This window comes from Megalobrama amblycephala, linkage group LG18 (genome assembly GCF_018812025.1).
Source record: "Megalobrama amblycephala isolate DHTTF-2021 linkage group LG18, ASM1881202v1, whole genome shotgun sequence".
Classification (NCBI taxonomy): Eukaryota; Metazoa; Chordata; class Actinopteri; order Cypriniformes; family Xenocyprididae; genus Megalobrama; species Megalobrama amblycephala.
This window is the reverse complement of record NC_063061.1, coordinates 31,085,580-31,111,785: the sequence shown is the minus strand read 5'-3', so window position 1 is coordinate 31,111,785 and position 26,206 is coordinate 31,085,580. Positions and strand designations below refer to the sequence as shown.

General features: G+C 34.0%; 1 protein-coding gene across 1 annotated transcript in view; it reads right to left on the bottom strand.

Moving 5' to 3' along the window:
- Positions 1 to 840: 840 nt before the first annotated feature.
- Positions 841 to 26,206, bottom strand: part of nr6a1b (nuclear receptor subfamily 6, group A, member 1b) — a 39,430-nt gene continuing 14,064 nt past the window's right edge. Inside the window, exons 3-10 of the mRNA XM_048166567.1 lie at positions 15,560 to 15,787; positions 12,369 to 12,424; positions 8,895 to 9,055; positions 8,133 to 8,339; positions 5,761 to 6,015; positions 5,214 to 5,335; positions 4,970 to 5,122; positions 841 to 2,332 (exon numbers count right to left, since the gene is read on the bottom strand). Coding sequence (XP_048022524.1) covers positions 2,217 to 2,332; positions 4,970 to 5,122; positions 5,214 to 5,335; positions 5,761 to 6,015; positions 8,133 to 8,339; positions 8,895 to 9,055; positions 12,369 to 12,424; positions 15,560 to 15,787 — 1,298 coding nt within the window. The 3' untranslated portion in view covers positions 841 to 2,216. The remainder of the gene's footprint in view (positions 2,333 to 4,969; positions 5,123 to 5,213; positions 5,336 to 5,760; positions 6,016 to 8,132; positions 8,340 to 8,894; positions 9,056 to 12,368; positions 12,425 to 15,559; positions 15,788 to 26,206) is intronic.

The following is a 26,206-nucleotide window of genomic DNA, read 5'->3' as shown; positions in this document are numbered from 1 at the left end:
CTATTCGGTTGGAGGTGGTATTAATGGGAGGGGCATTCTCATCCTAGAGAGCATTTGATTGGACAAAAGTATGCGTAGTGCAGGATGAGTCATCAATAATTTAATTTTAATCCGTTTCCTATAAGAGAATGAATGTAAATCATGGGCCTGTCTAAATATGCACACTTGGGGTTTTTGTACTTGACAACTAGTCTACTTATATATGATGTATTTCCAGAGTGTGGCCAAAGTTTTGAAGTGGCCGTTTAAAATTTTTGGTTACTCAGTGGGACACACTTAATCACTGTGTGAATAAATAGCGCTCATAAACTGCTGTCGCGATGGCATTCTCAAGTGAAACGAGTTGAGGCTTGGACCCAGAAACGGCATTCCTTACTTCATGACTTAAGCGGATAGGCATGTAGTGTTTCTTTACAAAGTGAAATCGCCAACTACTGGCCTGGCATGCATATTACAGCGTTTTTAGTCATTTTTGCAGATCCATGTGAACGGGGATCGTTTTGACAACATTGTTGTCAAAGGAAATACTTTTCCATTTTTAGTACATCAGCATTTTTCAGACCTAGGACAATTTTATGCACTTACTTCCTGTTGCATGCACGACACATGCTCTCAAGTGGCCAAGACCGCAAGTGTGGGTATTCGGACAGGCCCCATGTGTTGTGTGTATAGTTAAATTTGTCACCATTTACCCTAGCACATAGACAGCCTCAAAGTGAACACATATTGTCTAAAAACAGTCATGGAGTATGTTAGAGTAGATCTGCAAGGCCACAGAAACGGGAAAACACAATATGGAATGTAGAGCACAGTGTAAAAGACCAAACAGAGACACTGATGATAAATCAACACACAGAAATATGTTTATCGGGCCTTCTTTATGAAATGAAAAAAGTACAATGTTATATTTAATGCTGCAAACATTCAAATATAGAGAAGAAGAAGAAAAAAAAAGACGACGCTAATCAGATGAACAATGAATATAAACAGAAAGGCAGATAGCTGAGCGACACAGTCCGTTTGCCGCCTGGTCTTTATATGCCATCAACTACAGAGGCACTTCAAGGCCTCAGATGGTAACAAAATAGAGAGAGAAACATCACACACACAAAGAAAATGATTACCCCCCGCCTTCGCTATCTATCAGAGCGACCCTCGCATGCTATCCGCGAGTTTGCTGCTAATACTCTATCCTCTCATTGTCTGCTGCTGCGGCAAAAAACAGAAATGTAAACTTTCAAAGGAATGAAAGGTTAAAACCACATAAAATTCTTCCAATGTTTCGTAATACTTGGAATGTTCCTCAGCACAACTCGATGAGGTTTCATCAAACTCGACCCTCATCAGACATAAAGGCCTTCCTGAGAAATGGCTCCTTTATTAACAGTTAAAACACATATAAACATGTTCAAAAATAGGATTAAAAATGATCCAAAGACACTGAAATGAGGAATAACATTTCCAACAAAACTACAACTACGCCAAAATACAAACACATAAACCCTGTTCAAACATTCACACTTCCTTGAAGACACGTGTGAGAGGAAATCACACATGTAACACACACACACACACACACCTGGGCTAAAAAGAGTGTGCTTATTGCATTTCGTTACCCCGGCGACTGGCTCAAACATTACCGGAAGTCTCCATCCAAAAGAAACGATGGTCAACAGCATGAATGTTGTGGCACACTCAACTTTGGTACTCAACAACAGAACTAAGTTTGTGAGCTGCGGATGGTCTAAATGTCAATCATTTCAACTACCTATCATTTGAAATCCCTATTAGCTCAAAACGTAGCTACCATTTGAATAAGAAACATTGATATTCGACTGAAATGCAGCACTTGGCATCTTCATTATTTCAACATCAACAGGCATATTTTATCAGTGACATCCTGTAACACAAGGACATTTTAATATAATGGCTAGTGGCTGCATAATTCAACAAAGGATTGCAGTGCGTTCATTTGCGGTTCTTCATATTCATTTTGATCATTAACACAATGGTTTTGTTCACTTGATAATTCAGAAGTCTTTCCTTCAAAGGCTATGTTCCTGAGGTAATCTTTGCAGGCATCTTAAAATGTAATTTGGTAATTTGCTACATTTGCTACAGTTCGAAATCACACACAAATCTGTTTTACATTCAACTTTGTCATGTAATAAATACATTGGGGGGAGGAAATAAAGACAGCTAGCTGGATCCGTGGCTTATGTCCCGGAGGCGGAGCTGTTGGCTAGCCAGGGGTTTTGATTGGTTGTGCAGGAGTACAGTACTGCCTTAAACAGCAGTGGGAGCTGCTCCAGGGGAACGGCCATCATCTTACCTGGAACCAACAATTAAATAACTGTAATTAAATGAGTTATTAAAGGGTTAGTTCACCCAAAAATGAAAATTCTGTCATTAATTCTGTCGTTATACACCCGTAAGACCTTCGTTCATCTTCAGAACACAAATTCAGATATTTTTGATAAAATGCGATGGCTCAGTGAGGCCTCTATTGCCAAAACAGTTCATGTGACTACAGTGGTTCAACCTCCGAACCAAAGATTCGTAAAAGCTTCAAAGCTTCATGAAGGAGTGTTTTGAAATCGCCCATTGATATTGTTGAATAAAGTCGTTATTTTGTTTATTTGGTGCACAAAAGTATTTGCGTTGCTTCATAACACTAAGGTTGAACCACTGTTGTCACATGAACTGTTTTAAATATGTCTTTAGTAGCTTTCTGGGCACTGAAAGTGTTAATTATCTTGCTATCAATGAAGGCCTCACTGAGCCATCGGATTTTATCAAAATTATCTCAATTTGTGTTCCGAAGATGAATGAAGTGATGTCTTACGGTTGTGGAACGTAATTAATGACTGAATTTAAATTTTTGGGTGAACTAACCCTTTAATAACTAACTATTGCACATTCAAACTGCGTATTCACACAGCATCCAAATTTTCATTATGAAACACATGCACACAATATTAAAAAGGAAATTAATGCATCTCTATGAACAGTGCTGAGTAGATTTGTCCAGAAATGTAATGTGTAACATTACATATTTTAGTTTATATATTCTGACTACTTTTGGATTACTTTTAGATTACTTTTGACCTAATAGCACAATCTTATTGATAGCATATTAATATAAAAAATACAAAGTGCAAGAAAACAATATAACAAGGCATTAAACAATAAATTACATCAGGGTTTCCCAAACAGTTGTTTGTGAAGGAACTACAGGGGGTTAGTGAATTCATAGAAAGCTAATAATTAATTAAATCATAGAAAATAAATACAGAAAAACAGATCAACACATACCAAAAAAGATTATTTTAGTTGTTTACCTGCATGTCATGTGACCATTAATCGACATAAGTGAACAATGATTATGCAAATGTGTTTTTGACTTAATTATCAAATATATTAGGTGAAAAGAGGTTCAGCTGACTAAAATGTTTGGCAATAACTGCATTACATGTAAATATGAATTGACATTAATTTGTGCATTTTAATATGTTTGAAAGGGGAAATCCTTCAAATAAATGGTTAAATGACTCACTGAGTGATCATTTGAATAATCATTAAAATGTGTTTATCAGGAGTTGATTAGATATGCAATACTGAGAAATGAAATGAAATCATTTTCCATGAAATTATAGCTACTTGACTAGGGCTGGTGTGTGCGATTCCTCAAGTCGGAAGACTTTACGAACATATATAAGTGATAGGCTTTTTTAGAAGGAAAAATTGTAAAGATAAAAAAGATTTGGAGACAATCAATGAATATATAATCATGTAATCAATAAACAGTAGTCTGAAAATGAGAATTTTAAAATTTAATATAATCCAATTACAAGTACTTCATTTTTGGAATCTGATTACATAATACATGCAATCAGTTACTTACGGAAGAGGATTAGGGCCAAGCAATAATAAAAAAATAAAACCATCTCCAGATTAAAGTTGTTAAATTTCGAGAAAAAACTCGTTAAATTTTGAGAAAAAAGTCGAAATAAAATGTTGAGAATAAAGTCATTAAATTACGAGAAAAAACTCGTTAAATTTCAAGAAAAAAGTCGAGATAAAATGTTGAGAATAAAGTCATTAAATTACGAGAAAAAAATTCATTAAATTATGAGAAAAATGTCGTTAAATTTCGAGAAAAAAGTCGAGATAAAATGTTGAGAATAAACTCATTAAATTATGAGAATAAAGTCATTAAATTACGAGAAAAAAGTCGTTAAATTATGAGAACAAATTTGTAATTTAACTAATTTCTCATAATTTAATGACTTTATTCTCAACATTTTATTTAGACTTTTTTCGTGAAATTTAACGAGTTTTTTCTTGAAATTGAACAACTTTAATCTCGAGATGGTTTTATTTTTTTATTATTGCTTGGCCCTAATCCTCTTCCGTACTTACTACCCAGCACTGTCTATGGAATACTTCACACCGAGTCTGAAATATTGTGCTGCAAAGATTTGTTGCTGTGGCTTTTTTTTTTTTTTTTTTTAGCTGGAGTTAGACATTCCCAAGTCTCTAAATGCTTTTATTGCATGGAAATAAGTTGTGTGAACATCTTTATTTTGAACCACTGTTCAAAAGTTTGGTAATATTATTTAATGTTCTTGAAAAAAGTCTCTGATGCTCACCAAGGCTGCATTCATTTGATCAAAAATACAGTAAAACCAATAAAAAATAATATATTTTAATATATGATACTATTTTCAAGATTCTTTGATGAATAGAAAGTTCAGAAGCAGCATTTATTTGAAATAGAAATATTTTATAACATTATAACTGTCATATTTTATCAATTTAATGCATCCTTGCTGAACAAAAGTATTAGATAAAAAAAAAAATCTTACTGACACCAAACTTTTGAATGGTAGAAAAAAAAGAAAAAAAATCATCTTTTTGTGTTCATTCGCTCTCATCTGCAATTTCTCTCCAAACTTGATATACACACCTGAAGTGTGGCGTATCTCAGAAAGGCAGGTGATGATGTCAGAGAAGCGTTTGGGCCGGTGAGGGTGGAGTTGTTCTGTCAGGTCACGACACACAGACCAGTAACGTTCACTTAACTGCTCCAGCATGGGTGTGTTGCACAAACCTGCCACATCTACAACACACACACTCAAATTACACACATCTGCTATGTCGACAAAAGATCTCAGTATGAATCCGGGTTAGTGCGTGTGTGTGTCAGTTACCTTGATTGAGCAGGGTGACGGTCTTTAAGCAGCTGAACTCCTCATTGCTGATGCTTAGTTGATGAAACTTACGGAAGAGAAAATTTAAGCTTTCCATGACCTCCATAGCATCCTCACCAAATCTGTACACACACATGCATATATCATATTCAATACATATATGACCCGTGCTGGCAAAATTGCTCATTGTCAGTCACCATGAAAACAAAATGGGTTCCTTTTATGGAATAATGTAATATCTAGTACAATTGATTTATCCATGCACATCATTATTTGTTGATATTTGTTATTTTTAATCAAAATAACTTCCTCTCCCTCTTGCAGCATCTCTTCTCTGATGTTTACTGGTGCGAGGGCGGGGCAACCTGTCACTCACATGAGATCGACCAATTGCAAACCACAACCATCCAATCAATTCCCGATGGACAAAATCAAGTCCTGCCCTACATTTATTCTCGTTCAAAAAGCCATTTCACTGGGATGTACGTCACAATCGGGAAGAAAAGAATATGATGCCGACTTTGATGGCCATTCACTTATATCTCACCCCTGTAGTGTCAGGTTGGAGGGTGTGTACTGGTGTGTGATGTTGGCTAGCTCTGCCAGTATCTGTCTGCTGTGCACCGTGAGCAAGGAGAGCAGGATGAGCTGATGCCAGGAAGCGCCCAGTAAACGAGTGCAGTCTTTGATGGACAGATCACTGTAGAACGGTAAACGCTTCAGCCAGACAATCTGTCTGAATAACAGTTCATCAGCTATACGGCACAGCAGAGCCAGCAGCTCCGACTGAGTCACGATATACCTGAACAAATGAGAAAGAAAGAAACTTAACAGGCTGCTTCTTTCAGCATCTTTAAGACTTTTATATGTAAATGACTCCCTTAAAGGTGCCCTCGAATGAAAAATTGAATTTATTTTGGCATAGTTAAATAACAAGAGTTCAGCACATGGAAATGACATACAGTGAGTCTCAAACTCCATTGTTTCCTCCTTTTTATATAAATCTCATTTGTTTAAAAGACCTCAGAAGAACAGGCGAATCTCAACATAACACCGACTGTTACGTAACAGTCGGGGTGTACGCCCCCAATATTTGCATATGCCAGCCCACGTTTCCAACATTATAAAAGGCATTAGACAAGGGCAGCCAGTATTAACGTCTGGATCTGTGCACAACCAAATCATCAGACTAGGTAAGCAAGCAAGAACAATAGCGAAAAATGGCAGATGGAGCAATAATAACTGACGTGATCCATGATATCATGATATTTTTAGTGATATTTGTAAATTGTCTTTCTAAATGTTTCGTTAGCATGTTGCTAATGTACTGTTAAATGTGGTTAAAGTTACCATCGGTTATTACTGTATTCACAGAGACAAGAGCCGTTGCTATTTTCATTTTTAAACACTTGCAGTCTGTATAATGCATAAACACAACTTCATTCTTTATAAATCTCTCCAACAGAGTAGCATTAGCCGTTAGCCATGGAGCACTATCAAACCCATTCAAAATCAGAAGTAAACAATATTACAGTATACAATACTCAAATACTCCGACGCATGCATGCCGCATGCATGACGAACACTTTGTAAAGATCCATTTTGAGGGTTATATTAGCTGTGTAAACTTTAAGGCACTGTTCAAGGCAAGCGCGAGCTCTGTGGGCGTGGACCACGGGATTTAAAGGGGCCGCAGCATAAAATCGGCGCGTTTATAATGATGCCCCAAAATAGGCAGTTAAAAAAATTAATAAAAAAAAATCTATGGGGTATTTTGATCTGAAACTTCACAGACACATTCAGGGGACACCTTAGACTTATATTACATCTTTTAAAAACATAATCTAGGGCACCTTTAACAGAGCAATGAAAATCCTTTTCCATTATGTTTATGGGAGGGTAATACAGAATTGATATAGCAATATAACAATGATATTAATCATTTTTTATTTATATGCACAAATAAAGGTATACATATTAAAACATTTTGATCGGTAAGATTTTTTTTAAAAAGGAGTCTCTTATGCTCATTAAGGCTCATTAAAAATGTCCAGTCTTCAGTGTCACATGATCCTTCAGAAATCATTCTAATATGCTGATTTGCTGCTCAAGAAACATTTCTGATGATTCGCAATGTTGAAAACAGTTGTGCTGCTTAAACTTTTTGTGGAAACCATGATACATTTTTTTTCAGGATTGTTTGCTGAATAGAAAGTTCAAAAGGAACAGGATTTATTTGAAATAGTTATCTATCTTTAATATCACTTGAAAGCATCTGTGCAGAATAAAAGTATTAATTTCTTTCACAACAACAAAAATCTACAAAAAAAGATTTCAAAGTATACAATGTCTCTCAGGAGCTTCTGGAAATATTTTTGAATGATGATACAAGCAAATCATCTGTGTTTTGAAAAATTAATTGAAACAGACAGTTTGAAGGAAAAGATTCACTGAAATTAAACAAACTTTCCAAGCAATAAAAGTGATGCTATTAACCCTTATATAGCAAGTAACATAAAAGAACTCAGAAAATTTATTTATTTATTTATTTATTTTTAAAAACACATTAGGCGACAAACGTGGCTCCAAAATTCAAAATGTTTTTGCTTGTTTTTTTTTCATTTTTTTTGAAAATTATCCATTAAAAAATAACTAAAATTGTGTCAACATTTAGCTCAAGGTCAGCTGTCTTTTCACGACATGCTGCATATTACATTTAGATAAAGATGGTGCCAGAGTTTTTATATCAGGTCTAGGCCATTAGATATGACTGCAAACAGACTTTTGAAAAGCTAATGGGCAAGTAAGTGTGAAAATCCAGTCAAATCCAACTCAAAAAGTGTAAATCCATTCGAATCCAACACAAAAGTTGTGTTTGATATGTAATTCTGTGTGTGTGTGTGTGTGTGTGTGTCTTACCCCTCCTCTATGACCATGGGTGTAGTGAGAGGAGTGAGGTCTTCAGCAGCGAGTAGCTGGGCCGAAAATGTGTGCGATTGCGTCTTCAGGCTGCTGCCAGTAGGAGGCGGCAAAGGATATTTACACAACAGGAAAGAGTGGGTTAGCTGAGGACTGCTGCATTGATCTCTACAGGACACAGAGTATGTGCTCATATCCACAGAACGGCTGCAGAGAGAAAACAAGAACAAAGTTGTATTTGCCATGAAGCCAAACATGCTATTATCTTCATGAAACAGGAATTTATAGTAAATCAAGCACACTATGTCCAATCTGCCTCAAACTTCACGATTGATAAGTGCCCTGACCTGAAGACATCTACACGCCAAAATTCATAGACACAGCGCCACCAGCTGGTGGCAGGAAGTGCGGCAAATACAAATGACTGACGTAGTCCTCCTATATGTATATACTTAAATGCATATTGCCCACCGTACTTGGTTTTCCTAAAGCCAGCAGGTTCAAGGGCCCTTTAATCGCTGCTTACAGCTTTAATTCTCTTTGGAATCACATACACAGGGAATCAATGAATTAAACTGCCTCAATTTTGAGCGTCTCTTTATCTTGTTTCGATTCTCTGCTGGTGTTTGTTGGTTTGGTCCACGACACAAAAATCTCATAATCCAATTTAATCAAAGCCATTTGTCCCTGCGCATAAAAAGGGCAGACGCGGGTCAGCGCGTCCGTGTGTAAACGCATTAGAACATCTCATTCGGGTCACACCTGGTTGACAGCGCGGAGAAAGATAAGGTCTGACCGCCCTCGGAGATACTGTTGCCAGGTGAACTGTGGTTACTGTAGCCGTGGCTCCACGTATCTGATAGTTCAGCTCCTTCTTTAAACTCCTGGCCAGACATAATTCGTTCGATCTCCTCCAGCGAGATCTACAGAGAGAGAAACAGAGAAGAATGCTTGCCATCAGCTGCACAATATCGCTGTGAAATGAAAGATGGAGATCGGTCAATACGAAGCGATGTATTGTGAACAAAGCTGAAATTGTTGAATGTGCTCGCTCTTTATATATTCTCTTTTCCTCTGATTTATTTTTGTCACTTTTAATCCGCCAATAAGAGATGAAATCAATAGGGAATGGGGGGCCCCAAACATGCTCTTGCTTATTTTGTGTCCACCTTGATTATCATCCTCCGTGCCAGGCTGAAAGCGATGGATCCGTCAATTGTGTTTTTAAACAGAGTGGGATGTAAACTAATATTCAAGTTCTAGAATAAGGGAGAGTCAGCAGCAACGCTAACAAACACTTCAGTGCAGATAACAAGGACACCAAGAAACAAACATACACATCTCATTCACATTCTCTATAGATTTATGTGCTGTATACATACTTTTAAGAAAGAGAGAGAGAGGAGGAGAGGGTTTCTGCTTATAACAATTGATCTCCATGCGTGGCCTTCAGAATCTCACTGAGCTCTCAGAGGAAACACAAAGCACTTCAGGTTCAATTCTGCAAGAGTGTGCTGAGTTTGTGTGGAGACAGTGGCATAGCGGACGGGCATGCCCCGCGATAACCCCCCTGTGCTGGGTTGTGTCAACAGACGATGATCATATGTCGACGACAGCCAGAGATATTGTCAAAAGCACCAAATATTGGCAATTTTAAGAGGATTTGGCATGTTAGTCCTGTTTCATTCTTCTAGTCCATTATTATTACTATTAGGTTAGGCTAATTTTATTATTAAAGGTGCCCTAGAATCAAAAATTGAATTTACCTTGGCATAGTTGAAAAGCAAGAGTTCAGTACATGGAAAAGACATACATTGAGTTTCAAACTCCATTGTTTCCTCCTTCTTATATAAATTTGTTTAAAAGACCTCCGGAAAACAGGCGAATCTCAACATAACACCGACTGTTACGTAATAGTCGGGATCATTAATATGTACTCCCCCAATATTTGCATATGCCAGCCCATGTTCAAGGCATTACACAAGGGCAGGCAGTATTAACGTCTGGATCTGTGCACAGCTGAATCATCAGACTAGGTAAGCAAGCAAGAACAATAGCGAAAAATGGCAGATGGAGCAATAATAACTGACATGATCCATGATTACATGATATTTTTAGTAATATTTGTAAATTGTCTTTCTAAATGTTTCGTTAGCATGTTGCTAATGTACTGTTAAATGTGGTTAAAGTTACCATCGTTTCTTACTGTATTCGCGGAGACAAGAGCCGTCGTTATTTTCATTTTTAAACACTTGCAGTCTGTATAATGCATAAACACAACTTCATTCTTTATAAATCTCTCCAACAGCGTAGCATTAGCCCATTAGCCACGGAGCACTATTAAACTCATTCAGAATCAAATGTAAACATCCAAATAAATACTATACTCACATGACCCGATGCATGCATGCAGCATGCATGACGAACATTTTGTAAAGATCCATTTGAGGGTTATATTAGCTGTGAGAACTTTGTTTACGCACTGTATAACTGCTCTTGTAGTCAAGAGCTCGGGAGGGCAGGGAGCGAGAGATTTAAAGGGGCAGCGCAGCCTGAATCGGCGCATAGTTAATGAGGCCACAAAATAGGCAGTTAAAAAAAATAATTAAAAAAATCTATGGGGTATTTTGAGCTGAAACTTCACAGACACATTCAGGGGACACCTTAGACTTATAATACATCTTTTGAAAAGACATTCTACAGCACCTTTAAATTAATAATATAATAAATTTGCCCTGCAATAATTTCATAGCGCATCAGAGCTTAACTGATGTGCTGTGAGAAAAATAAAAGACTAGGCTATAAGCTCCTCTTTAAAAATGATTTAAAATTTTTTTTTAGGTCTAATGTAGGCTACAATGAATTGAATTACAGGCCTATAAATCAAATTATTAACCGTCTATAATATAAAAAGTAATACGCTATATCTACTCCATAAAATTTTGGCAACAAGCAATATTATTAATTAAATTCAACAAACAGAATTGAGTCAGAATTAATCAAATTAAATACTTAGATGTCAACCATTTAAAATGAGTAAAATTTAAGTAAAATTTAAACAAAAATAATTTACACAGACATCAAAGATGAATTAACAACTCTTTATTTTTTATTGTCAAGAGACCTGATAATAACAAGCAGAATCACTGAAGCAAAGAGAAATACAAGAATTAACAGAGGTTTAGATGTTGGTCACCGTTATGGTGATCAGTGTTTCATTTAGTTGGTCGGTTTGACTCTTTGCATTTTATAATGGTTTTTGTAATGGTGTTTGCTAATTTTACACATTTTAAGGAATTAATTTGATAAATTCTAACTCAATTTTTATATGTTGAATTTAATTAATAATATTGCTTGTAATCTGTTGCTACAATTTTATTGAATAGATAGAGTGTATTACTTTTTACAGTGTAACACTGCAGTCATCAATGAAATTTAACAGCAGCTTTACTTCAAGCAGAACGAACACGAAATAACACAAAATACTATCTTCTCATTTGTTACACTATATGTACGGGCCACAGGAGAAATAATGGAATAAATTATGCCGTTCTCAGTGTATTATGTTGAAATTCGTCTATCATCGTCTCTGAGAGAATATGCTCCAATAAAGGTGCAGTGTGTAGATTTTAGTGGCATCTAGCGGTGAGGTTGCGAACTGCAACTAACAGCGCACACCCCTCACATGTTCTCTGCTTCTAATAAACCAGACAACTACTATCACTACTACTACTACTTTGTGCGTATTCAACAACAATGCCAGCTGCCTATAAAAACACAAATGATTTAGAAGAACAACATAGTGACGAAACGCACTCTGTAGAGTGTTTGTCCGTTTAGGGCTGCTGTAGAAACATGGCGGCGCATAATGGCGACTTGACACCCGCAGTGTATGAGATAGAAATGGCTCATTCGAAGGTAATAAAACATAATGGTTCATTATGTAAGGTCTTTATGTATGACTGAAAACATAGTTATGTATATTATATTGCATTTCTGTTAATAGATTCTCCTAAATTTTACACATAGCACCTTTAATGCAGTGTCAGACAGCTCTGTCACTTATTACTTTCTGTAGTGAATACTTTTCCACCGGCATAACTCTTGCGCAATGTTTGCACGTTGCTTCTTGTGCGATATTCATTGGTTTGCCATCTTGGTTTAGATTTAGCTAATTTCTAAGGACAAATTTGTACCCTAACGATAGCTATGTAAACATACACACAGTTGTCTTACCTGAACAGGTCCAATCATTTTATTCCTCCCTCCTGGCATCCCATCCTCTCTGATTGCTTAAAGAGAGATAAAGAAGATATGTTAGGAATAGCATACCACCATTTTACAAATACTGTTTCTGTAATTTTCAGTATATATATATATATATATATATATATATATATATATATATATATATATATATATATATATATATATATATATATATATATATATCAGTGGCGTTCTGAAATGAGGAGGCAAACAATATATTATTATACAATATATTAATATATTATTTTTTAATATATTATTTTAAATCAAATGTGAATTCAAAAAGAAACCAAATACAATTCTATTTTGTATTTTTACATTACCAATGTAATTAATGTTCTATTTATTAAAACCAAGTCAATCTCATCAAGTTAGTGTTTTAAGCATTTTTACTTTGTTACGAGCCGAAGTTATTTATTCATTCATTTCATTCTGTTGTCCTGTGTGTATCTTGTCTATGTCCTCTCTCGGTGTATGTGCCTGTGCATGTTTGTGTTACAGATTGGCGGTGACTTGTGATAAATCTTTTGGAGGCTGCAATTGGTTCTCCTCTTCACCTGATCCAGATATAAGGACCGCCCCAAACACCACTTCCGCCATCATTGTGCCATCGTGTCTTTGATCGTGTACCTCTTTGCCATTACTTCGTATTGTTTTGTTTAGTCTAGTGTCGTGCCAGAGAGATTGATTGTGAGTGATTATTTGGAGTTTGTGTTTGTGTATTTTTTTTGGACCTTTGATAATTCCTGTTTACTTGACCCACGACTGTTTGACTATGATTCTGGATTCTGATTTTAGCACTAAATAAATAAATAAATAAATAAATAAATAAATAAATAAATAAATACATAAATACATAAATAAATATACAGTACAGTCCAAAAGTTTGGAACCACTAAGATTTTTAATGTTTTTAAAAGAAGTTTCGTCTGCTCACCAAGGCTACATTTATTTAATTAAAAATACAGTAAAAAACAGTAATATTGTGAAATATTATTACAATTTAAAATAACTGTGTACTATTTAAATATATTTGACAAAGTAATTTATTCCTGTGATGCAAAGCTGAATTTTCAGCATCATTACTCCAGTCTTCAGTGTCACATGATCCTTCAGAAATCATTCTAATATGCTGATTTGCTGCTCAATAAACATTTATGATTATTTTCAATGTTGAAAACAGTTGTGTACTTTTTTTTTTTTTCAGGATTCCTTGATGAATAGAAAGTTCAAAAGAACAGCATTTATCTGAAATACAAAGCTTCTGTAGCATTATACACTACCGTTCAAAAGTTTGGGGTCAGTAAGAATTTTTATTTTTATTTTTTTGAAAAGAAATTAAAAGAAATGAATACTTTTATTCAGCAAGGATGCATTAAATCAATCAAAAGTGGCAGTAAAGACATTTATAATGTTACAAAAGATTAGATTTCAGATAAACACTGTTCTTTTGAACTTTCTATTCATCAAATAATCCTGAAAAAAAATATTGTACACAAATATTTTGTACAATTGTACACATTAAATGTTTCTTGAGCAGCAGATCAGCATATTAGAATGATTTCTGAAGGATCATGTGACACTGAAGACTGGAGTAATGATGCTGAAAATTCAGCTTTGATCACAGGAATAAATTACTTTGTCAAATATATTCAAATAGAAAACAGTTATTTTAAATTGTAATAATATTTCACAATATTACTGTTTTTTACTGTATTTTTAATTAAATAAATGTAGCCTTGGTGAGCAGACGAAACTTCTTTTAAAAACATTAAAAATCTTAGTGGTTCCAAACTTTTGGACTGTACTGTATATATATATATATATATATATATATATATATATATATATATATATATATATATATATATATAATCACATTGGTGCACTTTAACTGTATGTATAAAGTGTATATATATATATATATATATATATACTGTGCAGTATGCAGTAAGCAAGTCGTTAGTATTGCAAATCAAACATTGCCAGGAGGAAGTTGGTGGATGGTACAGCAATGAAGACCAACAGCCCCCTCTGTTGCACACTGGAGGCAAGTACAATCAACAGTGTGTGCCCTAGGCTAAAGTGTACAAATTGTAAATTATGTATATGTGTAAGAGAGTTTTGCCCCAAGTATCAGACAGAGAAGGACAGCATGCTCTGGATCAAGAAATTTGTTATCAGCACCATCTGAGCACCTCTCATGATTATACATGCTGCGGTGCAACCCAGATCTTCAATCTGAATTCTGTGAGTTTTTTTTTCCCCTTCAGGTATGGTTAATCAAACCCTGATCTATATCACCTAATTTGCATAGTGGAAAGATCAGATATTTGCTTCTAATGAAGCAGCATCAAAGAACAGACGAGAGGGACAGAGTTGAGAGGTAAATGCATAAACCTTGAACATTTTGTTTTTGTGTTTATACAAAAGATGTTGCATAATTAGGGTGAAATTGTAATTCTTAATGGATATGCGTAAAAAGAAGAGAGGAAAAGAAAAAAGCACAGGGAAAAAACGAGGGCAAAGAAAAAGATTAAAGGATGTTTATGTAGTTCAATAATAGTTAAGTTTTAAAAATATAAAATCTTATAATATTCATAGTATCAAAGCATTAAACTAAGAAAACTTAATGGTTATTATTTCATATGTTTTTATTTGGTAACACTTTACAATAAGGTGCCATTAGTTAATGCATTAACTAAAATTAGCATTGAGCAATACATTAGTAACAGCATTTATTAATATTTGTTAACATTAGTTAATAAAAATACAATTGTTCATTGTTAGTTAACATTAGCTCAGGTCCATTAAACAATATTAACTGTTTTATTTTAATAAAGTATTATTAGATGTTGACATTAACTAAGATTAATAAATGCTTTTTTATTGCTAGTTCATGTGAACTAATGTGGTTAACTAATGCTGACAAATGGAACCTTATTGTAAAGTTTCTATTTTAGATAATGAATGTTTTATTTTTAAATTTAGTTTTCATTTTAATAGTAATAAACAGGTTTCTCACTGCATTTCTTAAGCACAGGTTTGTATGCTCATGCCCATGTATGTAAACATGTTGGATTTAATCAGGACGAAATCTGCTGGTTTAAATCATCATCACCTGCGTGTGTTTGTGTGTGTGACCATGTTTCGCTCACCCTTGCGGTTCATTCCCATCTGAAGGCATTTCTGCAGTCTGCAGTACTGACAGCGGTTGCGTTGCTTGCGGGACATCTGGCAGTTCTTGTCCCTGTTGCAACGGTAGATGCGCTTGTTGCAAATACTGCGTTTGAAGAAGCCCTTACACCCCTCACAGGAAATGATGCCATAGTGCAGTCCGGATGCCCGGTCACCGCAGATCAGACACCAGCGTTCACCCCCGTCCTCTACAGGGAAAGAAAGACATTGTCATAAAATAAAATGTCATTTAATTACACGCAAATTCAAGTGAGAGGCCTCATTTTCTCATTTGTGCTGTCCCCCGTTCTTCATTTTTCAATATTCAGGGAAGTCCATAGTAATTAGTAATCAACTACACTACCACTCAAAAGTTTGGGATCGGTAAGATTTTTTATGTTTTTAAAAGAAGTTTCGTCTGCTCACCAAGGCTACATTTATTTAATTAAAAATACAGTAAAAACAGTAATATTGTGAAAAATTATTACAATTTAAAATAACTGTTTTCTATTTGAATATATTTGACAAAGTAATTTATTCCTGTGATGCAAAGCTGAATTTTCAGCATCGTTACTCCAGTCTTCAGTGTCACATGATCCTTCAGAAATCACTCTAATATGATGATTAGTTCCTCAAGAAATATTTGTTATTATCAATGTTGAACAATGTGTATTTTTTTTTTCAGGATTCCTTGATGAATAGAAAGTTCAAAAGAACAGCATTTATCTGAAATACAAAGCTTCTGTAGCATTATACACTACCGTTCAAAAGTTTGGGGTCAGTAAGAATTTTTATTTTTATTTTTTTGAAAAGAAATGAAAGAAATGAATACTTTTATTCAGCAAGGATGCATTAAATCAATCAAAAGTGGCAGTAAAGACATTTATAATGTTACAAAAGATTAGATTTCAGATAAACACTGTTCTTTTGAACTTTCTATTCATCAAAGAATCCTGAAAAAAAATATTGTACACAAATATTTTGTACAATTGTAAACAGTAAATGTTTCTTGTGCAGCAAATTGACATATTAGAATGATTTCTGAAGGATCATGTGACACTGAAGACTGGAGTAATGATGCTGAAAATTCAGCTTTGCATCACAGGAATAAATTACATTTTAAAATATTTTCAAATAGAAAACATTTATTTTAAATTGTAATAATATTTCACAATATTACTGTTTTTACTGTATTTTTAATTAAATAAATTAAGCCTTGGTAAGCAGACGAAACTTCTTTTAAAAACATTAAAAATCTTAGTGGTTCCAAACTTTTGAGCGGTAGTGTATGTATGAAAACAATAAAAGCCTATGGTATGTCCTCATTTGGATGGCTAGGTGTAGGTAACTGTGTATGTATGAGGTTTTTGCTATCTTTGTGGGGACCAGATGTATAGAAAATCATGAACAATCTACCAAATAATATCTTAATCAAAATCTAAACATTTCAAAATAAAATTATAAATACATTAATAATAAAATAAAATCTAAAAATGTAAAACAAATTAAAATAATAAAATAAAATACACAAAAGTAATAAATTATATAATTGCATTTTATTTAAATATATTATTAAAATAAAATAAAATATAAAACATTACATAAAATATAAAAATATATATATAATTAATAAAAAAATATTCAATGTTATTTTAATATATTATAAAAATGTAATAATACTTTTGTTGTTATTTTTAAAAATAAAATTAAAAATATATTAAGTTAATAAAATAAATTATTTAATGTTATTTTAATACATTATTAAAATATAATAAAATTAAATGTAATATACTTTTTTGTTTTAATACACTGAAATAAAATAATAAATAATTATAATTATTTTTTTATTCTAATATTTTATTAAAATAATACATTTATTAATAATAAAACAAGATAAATGTCATGATGAAATATAAAATATATAAAATTATGAAATGCTGAATTTTACTTTAATTCATTTTTAAAATTAAATTAATACATTTATATTTTTGTCTTATATATATCAGCCATTAAAACACATATTGCCTGAGCACTAAGTATCCGTAAAAGGGATATAAATATATGTGCAAATATAATCTGGCAAAAAAAAACCAACTATTTCAGTTGACATTAAGAACAGGAAGAATGATAAGAATGCAGGTATCTCTGTGATGTCTGATAGTAGGTTAATCTGAGTTTATTGAGCTGTTGAAATCTTAAACTTACAAATTTTAAAAAGAAGTTCTAAAAGTTCTTATCTAAATCTCAGAGCAATAGAGAGCAGGATTACGCAAATACATCGCCCGGCACACACACGTATGCCAGGAATCTTCTGCAGTCTCACTGTGCGTTTGAAATGACTTACAGCATCATGCGGCGTGACCCAGATTTTACTACAAACCGAAGAGACGGTGAGCCGGGAGGAAGGGGGATGGGAAACATAGAAAGAAAGACAACTGAACGCAATATTTGATGCAATCTATATTTAAACAATATCACACGATATAACAGCTGGACTGAAATTCAAACAAAAGAATATTTAAAATTCCATGCGGGAACACACTGAGATGATCATTTAAATGAATCTGTGAAGAACGGATTCACAGAAAATAATCTGATAACTTGACAGGCATCTTCATTTCTCAGAAATGCTGGTGAACTGTAGAGGGAGCAGGTGAGCGCAGGGGTCACAGAGAGGTCTTCTAAAAGCCTGAAAGTCGTAAATGGTACGGAAAGCACTCAACCTAACCCTGAACTCTAGAGCCATTTTACAACCCTCAGGAAGGTTGTGTGTTGTAAGGGCACAGTATTGTTGAGGATTGGGTCAAACACAGGTCAAACTTTATAGCAAACCGGAACTATGGAACACACATTTTTTTTTTAAATTGAACTGGGTGAAATACACGTACACACACACACACACACACTCACTTACTCTGACTCGCTCTAATGAGCCCAATGTCTAAATAAAACCAATAAAAGGATTTTAAAAATATACACACCGTCATAATCATCATGCATCCAATCTGATCCCATCACATTCTGACAGAGACACAATAAGGAAGTAACAGGCCACTTGTAAAAAAAGTGGTTGTCAATTGATAGGTCGCAACCCAGAAATTGATCTTAGGTCTGTTCAGACTCTGACAGACAGCAGGGCGGAAAAAGAGTGATAAATGCAAATTAGAGTTGTCAAAAGTACTGAATTCGGTACCAAGTCGGTACTGAAATTTTAAAAATGTGATGCTTTGAGCGCTGTTGAGCGGATTCGTAAACACCTCTGATTGGCCACTGTGTTTACGTGCTCATCAGATATGTCTGTGATTGGCTACAATGATCAACGCTTCAAAAACATGTTGTAAAAAGGCATCAATGACGCTCTTCACCAAGCGCTTACACTGGTACACACGGGAACGCTCCTGTGCGTTGATCATTGTAGCCAATCACAGACGTATCTGTTGAGTGCGTGAACACAGAGACCAATCAGAGGTGTTTACGAATCTGCTCGACAGCGCTCAAAGCGTCACATTTTTAAAATTTCAGTACTGACTTTCAGTATCAAAGTCTGTACTTTTGACAACATTAATGCAAAATTATTTGTTATTTAAGCAATTTTGCATGCAGCTGGATCTGATTTTGCATGCAGATGGGAATTTTAATACATTTTGTGGAATTTTTTTGTATCGTTAGTTTTTTCATTGTGTTGGGTGGTCACCTGATGTCAAATGTACATCATTGGCCCTGAAATAATAATAATTAAAAAAAAAAACAGTTGTGAACACTTAACGTGACAGCTTTACGACAGGAAATTTTGCTTTTTAATTAATGGAGTCAATTGGTAAAAGTATTGACGATCTTTTTACGACAATCCTTACTCTGAAACACACATGTATATAATAGGCTGACCTGAAAAACAGAGCTTTTAGCCTGATTTGAACGCAAGAAGCATCTAAAAGTTATTTTATTGGTCATCTCACTATCATTTTTTTTTAAAGAAATACTTTCCCTGCCAGCATTTTTTTTTTTTTTTGTTGCAGCCAGCTCCAGCATTTTTGATAATTTTCACAAAACTTTCACGGCCCCCTGAATATTTTGTTTTATGAATATCTGAACATACAATATATCACAAGAAAGAACAGAGCCTCTGTCATGAATTCGGTAACTTTAGGCAGTTTTGATTTATATGGTGTTTAATATTTGATGATCGTGTTATTTTACATGTGCATAAACAATACTTTTATCGCTTGTCTCTGCTTCTTCGCCCACAGTATGTTTTGATCCAGAGATTCTGTATTCTTCCAAAAGTTAACGGCGGAGAAAGAGTTAATACCTTCAGCAAGGATGCATTAAATTGATCAAAAGTGACATTTGTAATGTTATAAAAGATTTATTCTATTTCAAATAAAAACTTTCTATTCATTTTTTTTAAACTTAGTAGTATCTTTAAACTAGTATCAGTATCAGCATAAATGTTTATCATTGCATAATGCGTACTGTTTTACAAGCCATTTAAAAAGAGTAGTTCGTACACAGTGCATCCTTCATACGGTATTCAGTAAGCTAGAACTCTGAACAAGCCTTTGATTCTGCTGATCAGAAGAAACGGCCATTTCACAGTCAGCGTGTGATGATGATGTTGGCTCATATAGTTCACTTCACAGCACCAGAGGAAACAGCAGGAGCAACAAATCCCTTGATTTCCCAACATCCCTGTGTCATTGTCACTCCATCTCTCTCCATATCCCCGTTCATGTTGTTCTAGATCTGTCAGTATGTATTACTGCCTTCTACATTCAGAAGCAATGGAAATCAAAAGCCTTCTGTGTCTTGCTATCTCTTTCTAGCACTTTAGCTCATTTATATCACTCACACGTACACCAAACCGCTGAAAAAGTAATGGCTTTAGAGTAAATTGTTAAAATAAAATGGGCTTCATCAAAAAGATAATGTCTAATCTTGAAACTGGTAAAAGATGAATGTAAAAGCTAAAAAATGACCAGGAGATCAGCTGTTATTTTATGTTATCATGATTTTAAACAGTCTATAAGTATGTAGATTGAAGGTTCTGAAAATGATGAGGAGGAGGACTAAAACAGACAAATGGTTGGCTAAACAACAAGCTAACTGTTGCATGCTAAACTTTTAGTGCTACCAATGATGCACTTTTTACAGCTAAAACAACACAAAACAATACGGAAGAAGATTAGGGCCAAGCAATAATAAAAAAAATAAAACCATCTTGAGATTAAAGTTGCTAAATTTCGAGAAAAAACTCGTTAAATTTCGAGAAAAAAGTCGAGATAAAATGTTGAGAATAAACTCATTAAATTACGAAAAAAAAATCGTTAAATTTCAAGAAAAAAGTCGAGATAAAATGTTGAGAATAAACTCGTTAAATTACGAGAATCGTTAAATTTCAAGAAAAAAGTCGAGATAAAATGTTGAGAATAAACTCGTTAAATTACGAGAATCGTTAAATTTCAAGAAAAAAGTCGAGATAAAATGTTGAGAATAGTCATTAAATTAACGAATTTGTTCTCGTAATTTAACGACTTTTTTCTCGAAATTTAATGAGTTTGTTCTCGTAATTTAATGACTTTATTCTCAACATTTTATCTCTACTTTTTTCTCGTAATTTAACGAGTTTTTTCTCGTAATTTGATGACTTTATTCTCAACATTTTATGTCGACCTTTTTCTCGAAATTTAACAAGTTTTTTCTCGTAATTTGATGACTTTATTCTCAACATTTTATCTCGACCTTTTTCTCGAAATTTAATGAGTTTGTTCTCGTAATTTAATGACTTTATTCTCAACATTTTATCTCGACTTTTTTCTTGAAATTTAACGAGTTTTTTCTCGTAATTTGATTACTTTATTCTCAACATTTTATCTCGACTTTTTTCTCGTAATTTAACGAATTTGTTCTTGTAATTTAACGACTTTTTTCTCGTAATTTAATGACTTTATTCTCAACATTTTATCTCGATTTTTTTCTCGTAATTTAACGAGTTTTTTCTCGTAATTTGATGACTTTATTCTCAACATTTTATCTCGACCTTTTTCTTGAAATTTGACGAGTTTTTTCTCGTAATTTAACGAGTTTCTTCTCAACATTTTATTTCGACTTTTTTCTCGAAATTTAACAATTTTTTTCTCGAAATTTAACAACTTTAATCTCGAGATGGTTGTATTTTTTTTTATTATTGCTTGGCCCTAATACATAAAACAACATTATTTTTACCCTTGAGAAAAAAGAAGTCCACTTGAATGTGCACTTGTAGTGTACTTCCAATCATAAAAGTTTATTTTTTAAATTGGTGATAATATAATATTAATGAAATAAAAGGCCACTTAAGTGTACTTAATGAGAGTAGACATGTTCATGACTGTTTCCTAACATACTTAAGTACACCTTTAAAAATGGCACTCTGTTATAATGTCAAAAAAAAGTTTTACTTTAAAGTGCATTATGTTTTAACAACCCTGTCATGCTTTAAAAATACACTTATTTTAATGTGTTGACTAACATACTAAAGCACATGCAAAGTACTTGAATTTTAACTGTAATCAGTGTGTTATTTTATATTACATTTAAAGTTCATACATTTTAAATGTACTAAATTGGAACTTCATTATTACAAATGTGTAATTAGAATATTTAAATACACGACAAAAGTATCAAAAGAAAAGAAATTAAATTGTATTTAACTGTAACAAATGCTTGTCAGTAACCATATTTCAAAGACATTAGAATTATAAAATTACATATAAAGATGTACTTAAGCCTTCCTTAAGTGGGTTAAAAATGCATTAAGTTAAAACTAACAGCATTTAATATGAATTTTAACATGAACATTTTCATTTAAGCTAATGAATTGTAAATAACATGCAATTAAGTGTGCAAAAACATTATATTCAGTTATCACTTAAGTATATTCTTTTAAAGCATATTGTTTCCGTAACTAAGTACTCTTTTATAAAAGTATGCTAAAGTGTACTGCTCTTTCACAAGAGAATGAATGCTAAAGATATAGGGGCCATTCACACAGAATGCATTTTTCCTTTCCAATGCGCTACTTTTCCATTGTTTTTCTTTTGCAAAACCATCTTGCGTCTTTTGCAGCGTCTCGCGCATGACATGGCGTTCTAACTTCAACTTTTAAAAAATGCGTCTCTAGACTTTGCATTTTTTCCTCATTCCACTGCCCGCGTCTTGCGTTTAGCAAAAACGTGTTCTGTGTGAACAAGCCCTTACACTACAGAATACATTTGATGTAAATTTCAGACTTGGACTTTACTTATCAGTCCTCTCTCTGATTGAGAGGTAGGAAGGATTTAAACCTGCAGAAGAACCTGGTGTGACCAGATCCAGCATCTAGATCATTGGACTGTGAGCCCCAGTCCTATTATATGGGGTTTTAGATATGTCTGTTTAGTACATATGTTCCTACATAGTGTGTTGACCTAGTTGTGCAAGAAAGTCACCATAGGCAAAGAGGATTGAGGGAAATGCACCCCGAGAGTGTTCAGAATGATTAGGGCAAAAATGTCAATGCAACATAGAAAACAAAACCTGACAAACAAACACACACATTCAAAATGTCAGAGAATGTTTTGTAGGTATTAGACAGGTGTGTGTTTTTGCTCTCAGCTAAAGGCAAAGCGTAACAAACCGCATGCTTTAACCGTACGAAAACTGCCCGATGGCGAAATGTATCCATCTACCACATCTCCTCTATCCTCTTTGATCATTATATCTTTCATCAATTATTCCCAAGAGTCTCCCGCCCCCCAACATCTCTCTCTTTCTGTTGTCTTTAGTTTGCCTTTCTCTGTCTACGCAAATGAACTCAGAATCAGCCAACCAGAGAGCTCCAATTTAGAGCATCAGGAATCCCAGCCAATCAGAATCCATCACTCAATGCACATGGCCAAATTCGTAGCAGCATATCATTTGGGTCATATATAGTTCATCTGAAATACGCCGAACTCACAATGAGCTCTGTAGTGACTCATCCAGCAGTGAATGTGCATGTTTGTTTACCATGGTAGCTTCTTTTTGAGAGCATGAGAAATGAAAGCAGGCATTCCTCCAGTTATCATTCAACTCTTCAACACGACAGTTATCATTCAATCTCAACATGACAGGAGAGTCAAGGTAACTATATCAAGGTAAGATTGTCTTAATCTTTTTCTTTTCATATATGTGTAGCTTTCTCAATCACTCTCTGTATGGCGAGTTGCTCTTTTGTCTGATTCAGCTGCTTCAGCTTTATGCATTGTGACACTGACCCAGTTCTACTTGGATCCATTTTGCATATGCAAATGACTGCAATGCTATTTATAATCTAATTATTATATTAAAAGAAAACCGTATATGACACTTTTCTATATAGGTACTGAATGATTATCATATCCATGTACCATGATATTCAAACTTCAAAGTTTGACCATTTTGAATTGTATTCATGTTTCCACAGTATTTCAATGAATACTATGGTACATAATCAAAAAAAGGTGGTAATACCATGGTACTTTTATACATCCCATGGAACTGAATTGTTATCATATCCTTATACCATGGTAAAAGGTTACTTCAAAGAATATCATGGAACATATAAAAACACTGCAATATCACAGTATTTTCATATATACCATGGTATTGATTTAACACTACTTTCATGTACCAAGTTGTTTCAAAGAATACCGTGGTACATAATCAAATAACATACTAATACCACATTATACTTTTATACATACCATGCTACTGAATGATTATCATATCGATGTACCATGATAGATTCTTTTTATTTTTTGCAAATTAAATAAAACCATACTATTTTCAATCTCAGCAAAGCTAACAAAAAAAAGAATGCTTACCCTCTGTATGCTTTTGCATTTTCAATATGAATGAATACCACTATCATAGACCATTATACAATAGCAGATGATTGCAACCACACACTTTCTCTCAAAATAATAACATGTGTGTTCTCTCAGCATACAATATAATTATAATTATATACTAAAAAAAAAAATCAGCATATATTACACAATCTCTCATTATGTTCTAACACTGCCTGTTTGATGCTCTTCTTCGTATTAAATTAACAGAGAACTAATAATAGTTGCTAAAAAGGTTAAAATGATTTAAAGACCCCACCTGTGGTGAATATCAAGTTTTTAATGTTGTTTATACGTCTGTGTGGTGTTTTTAATATGCTTTAAGACAAACCATGTGCAAATTCATCAGTCAACACCAACGCAGAGTATTTTTTCCTTAAAACTGCATTAAACCAAAGAGAGTCTCAAAAACATGGTTTCAAAAACTCTCTTTTCCACAGTGAGCACAAAAACACCTTCAAGAGGGGTCAGGAAAAATTGGGTAAATATAGCAATATAGCAGGTTAATTGTCTATGATGTATATTATGATGAACTATATGACTTTCTCCACTGACTTTCTAAGTGTTTCTAAGGATGCTGATGGTTAGAAGGCAGCTGTCTGTCTCTGAGATGGCGAACGGGAACATGGTTTGTGTAACATTAGCAACACATTATTAGCTGTTTGATAATGTAGTCAAGCCAAAGGGTATCATATCAATTACCGTTACGTGTACAACATTGTAGAGAGCGATACATAAAACGCATTACCATTCTGATACATCGGCTTTTAGACGACCCTGTATAATTCGCTCTTCCTCTTCTCCTGAATCAGTTTCTGGTTCAAACATAAATGGCTGAATTAAAGGGTTAGTTCACCCAAAAATGAAAATTACAGTTTAAGATATTTTAGATTTAGTCCGAGAGCTTTCTGTCCCTCCATTGAAAATGTATGTACGGTAGACTGTCCATGTCCAGAAAGGTAATAAAAACATCATCAAAGTAGTCCATGTGACATCAGTGGGTTAGTTAGAATTTTTTGAAGCATCGAAAATACATTTTGGTCCAAAAATAACAAAAACTACAACTTTATTCAGCATTTTATTCTCTTCCGGAATCCTTTCCATTGAATTGATTCCATTGAATTGATTCCATTGAATCCTTTCATCTGTCGGCGTTGAACAAGAAGGGGGCGGTAATGCACCAAAACGCTGGATGCCAACCGCCGTAAAACAAGAAGAAGAAGAAGAAGAAGCAGCTTCGTTTACAGTCTGAGGGAGACGCACGCTGTATTCAAGCTATTCTACATTGTTTGTATTTTGGTATTGCTAGATTTTTTAAAATGGTGCGTAAGTGTGCATGTCGCACATGTCCTAAATGCCAAAAACAACCACGGCGACGTAAAAGTGCATTACCAACGCCGACAGATGAAAGGATTCAATGGAATCAATTCAATGGAATCAATTCAATGGAAAGGATTCCAGAAGAGAATAAAATGCTGAATAAAGTTGTAGTTTTTGTTATTTTTGGACCAAAATGTATTTTTGATGCTTCAAAAAATTATAACTAACCCACTGATGTCACATGGACTACTTTGATGATGTTTTTATTACCTTTCTGGACATGGACAGTATACTGTACATACATTTTCAATGGAGGGACAGAAAGCTCTCGGACTAAATCTAAAATATCTTAAACTGTGTTCCGAAGATGAATGGAGGTCTTACGGGTTTGGAACGACATGAGGGTGAGTCATTAATGACATC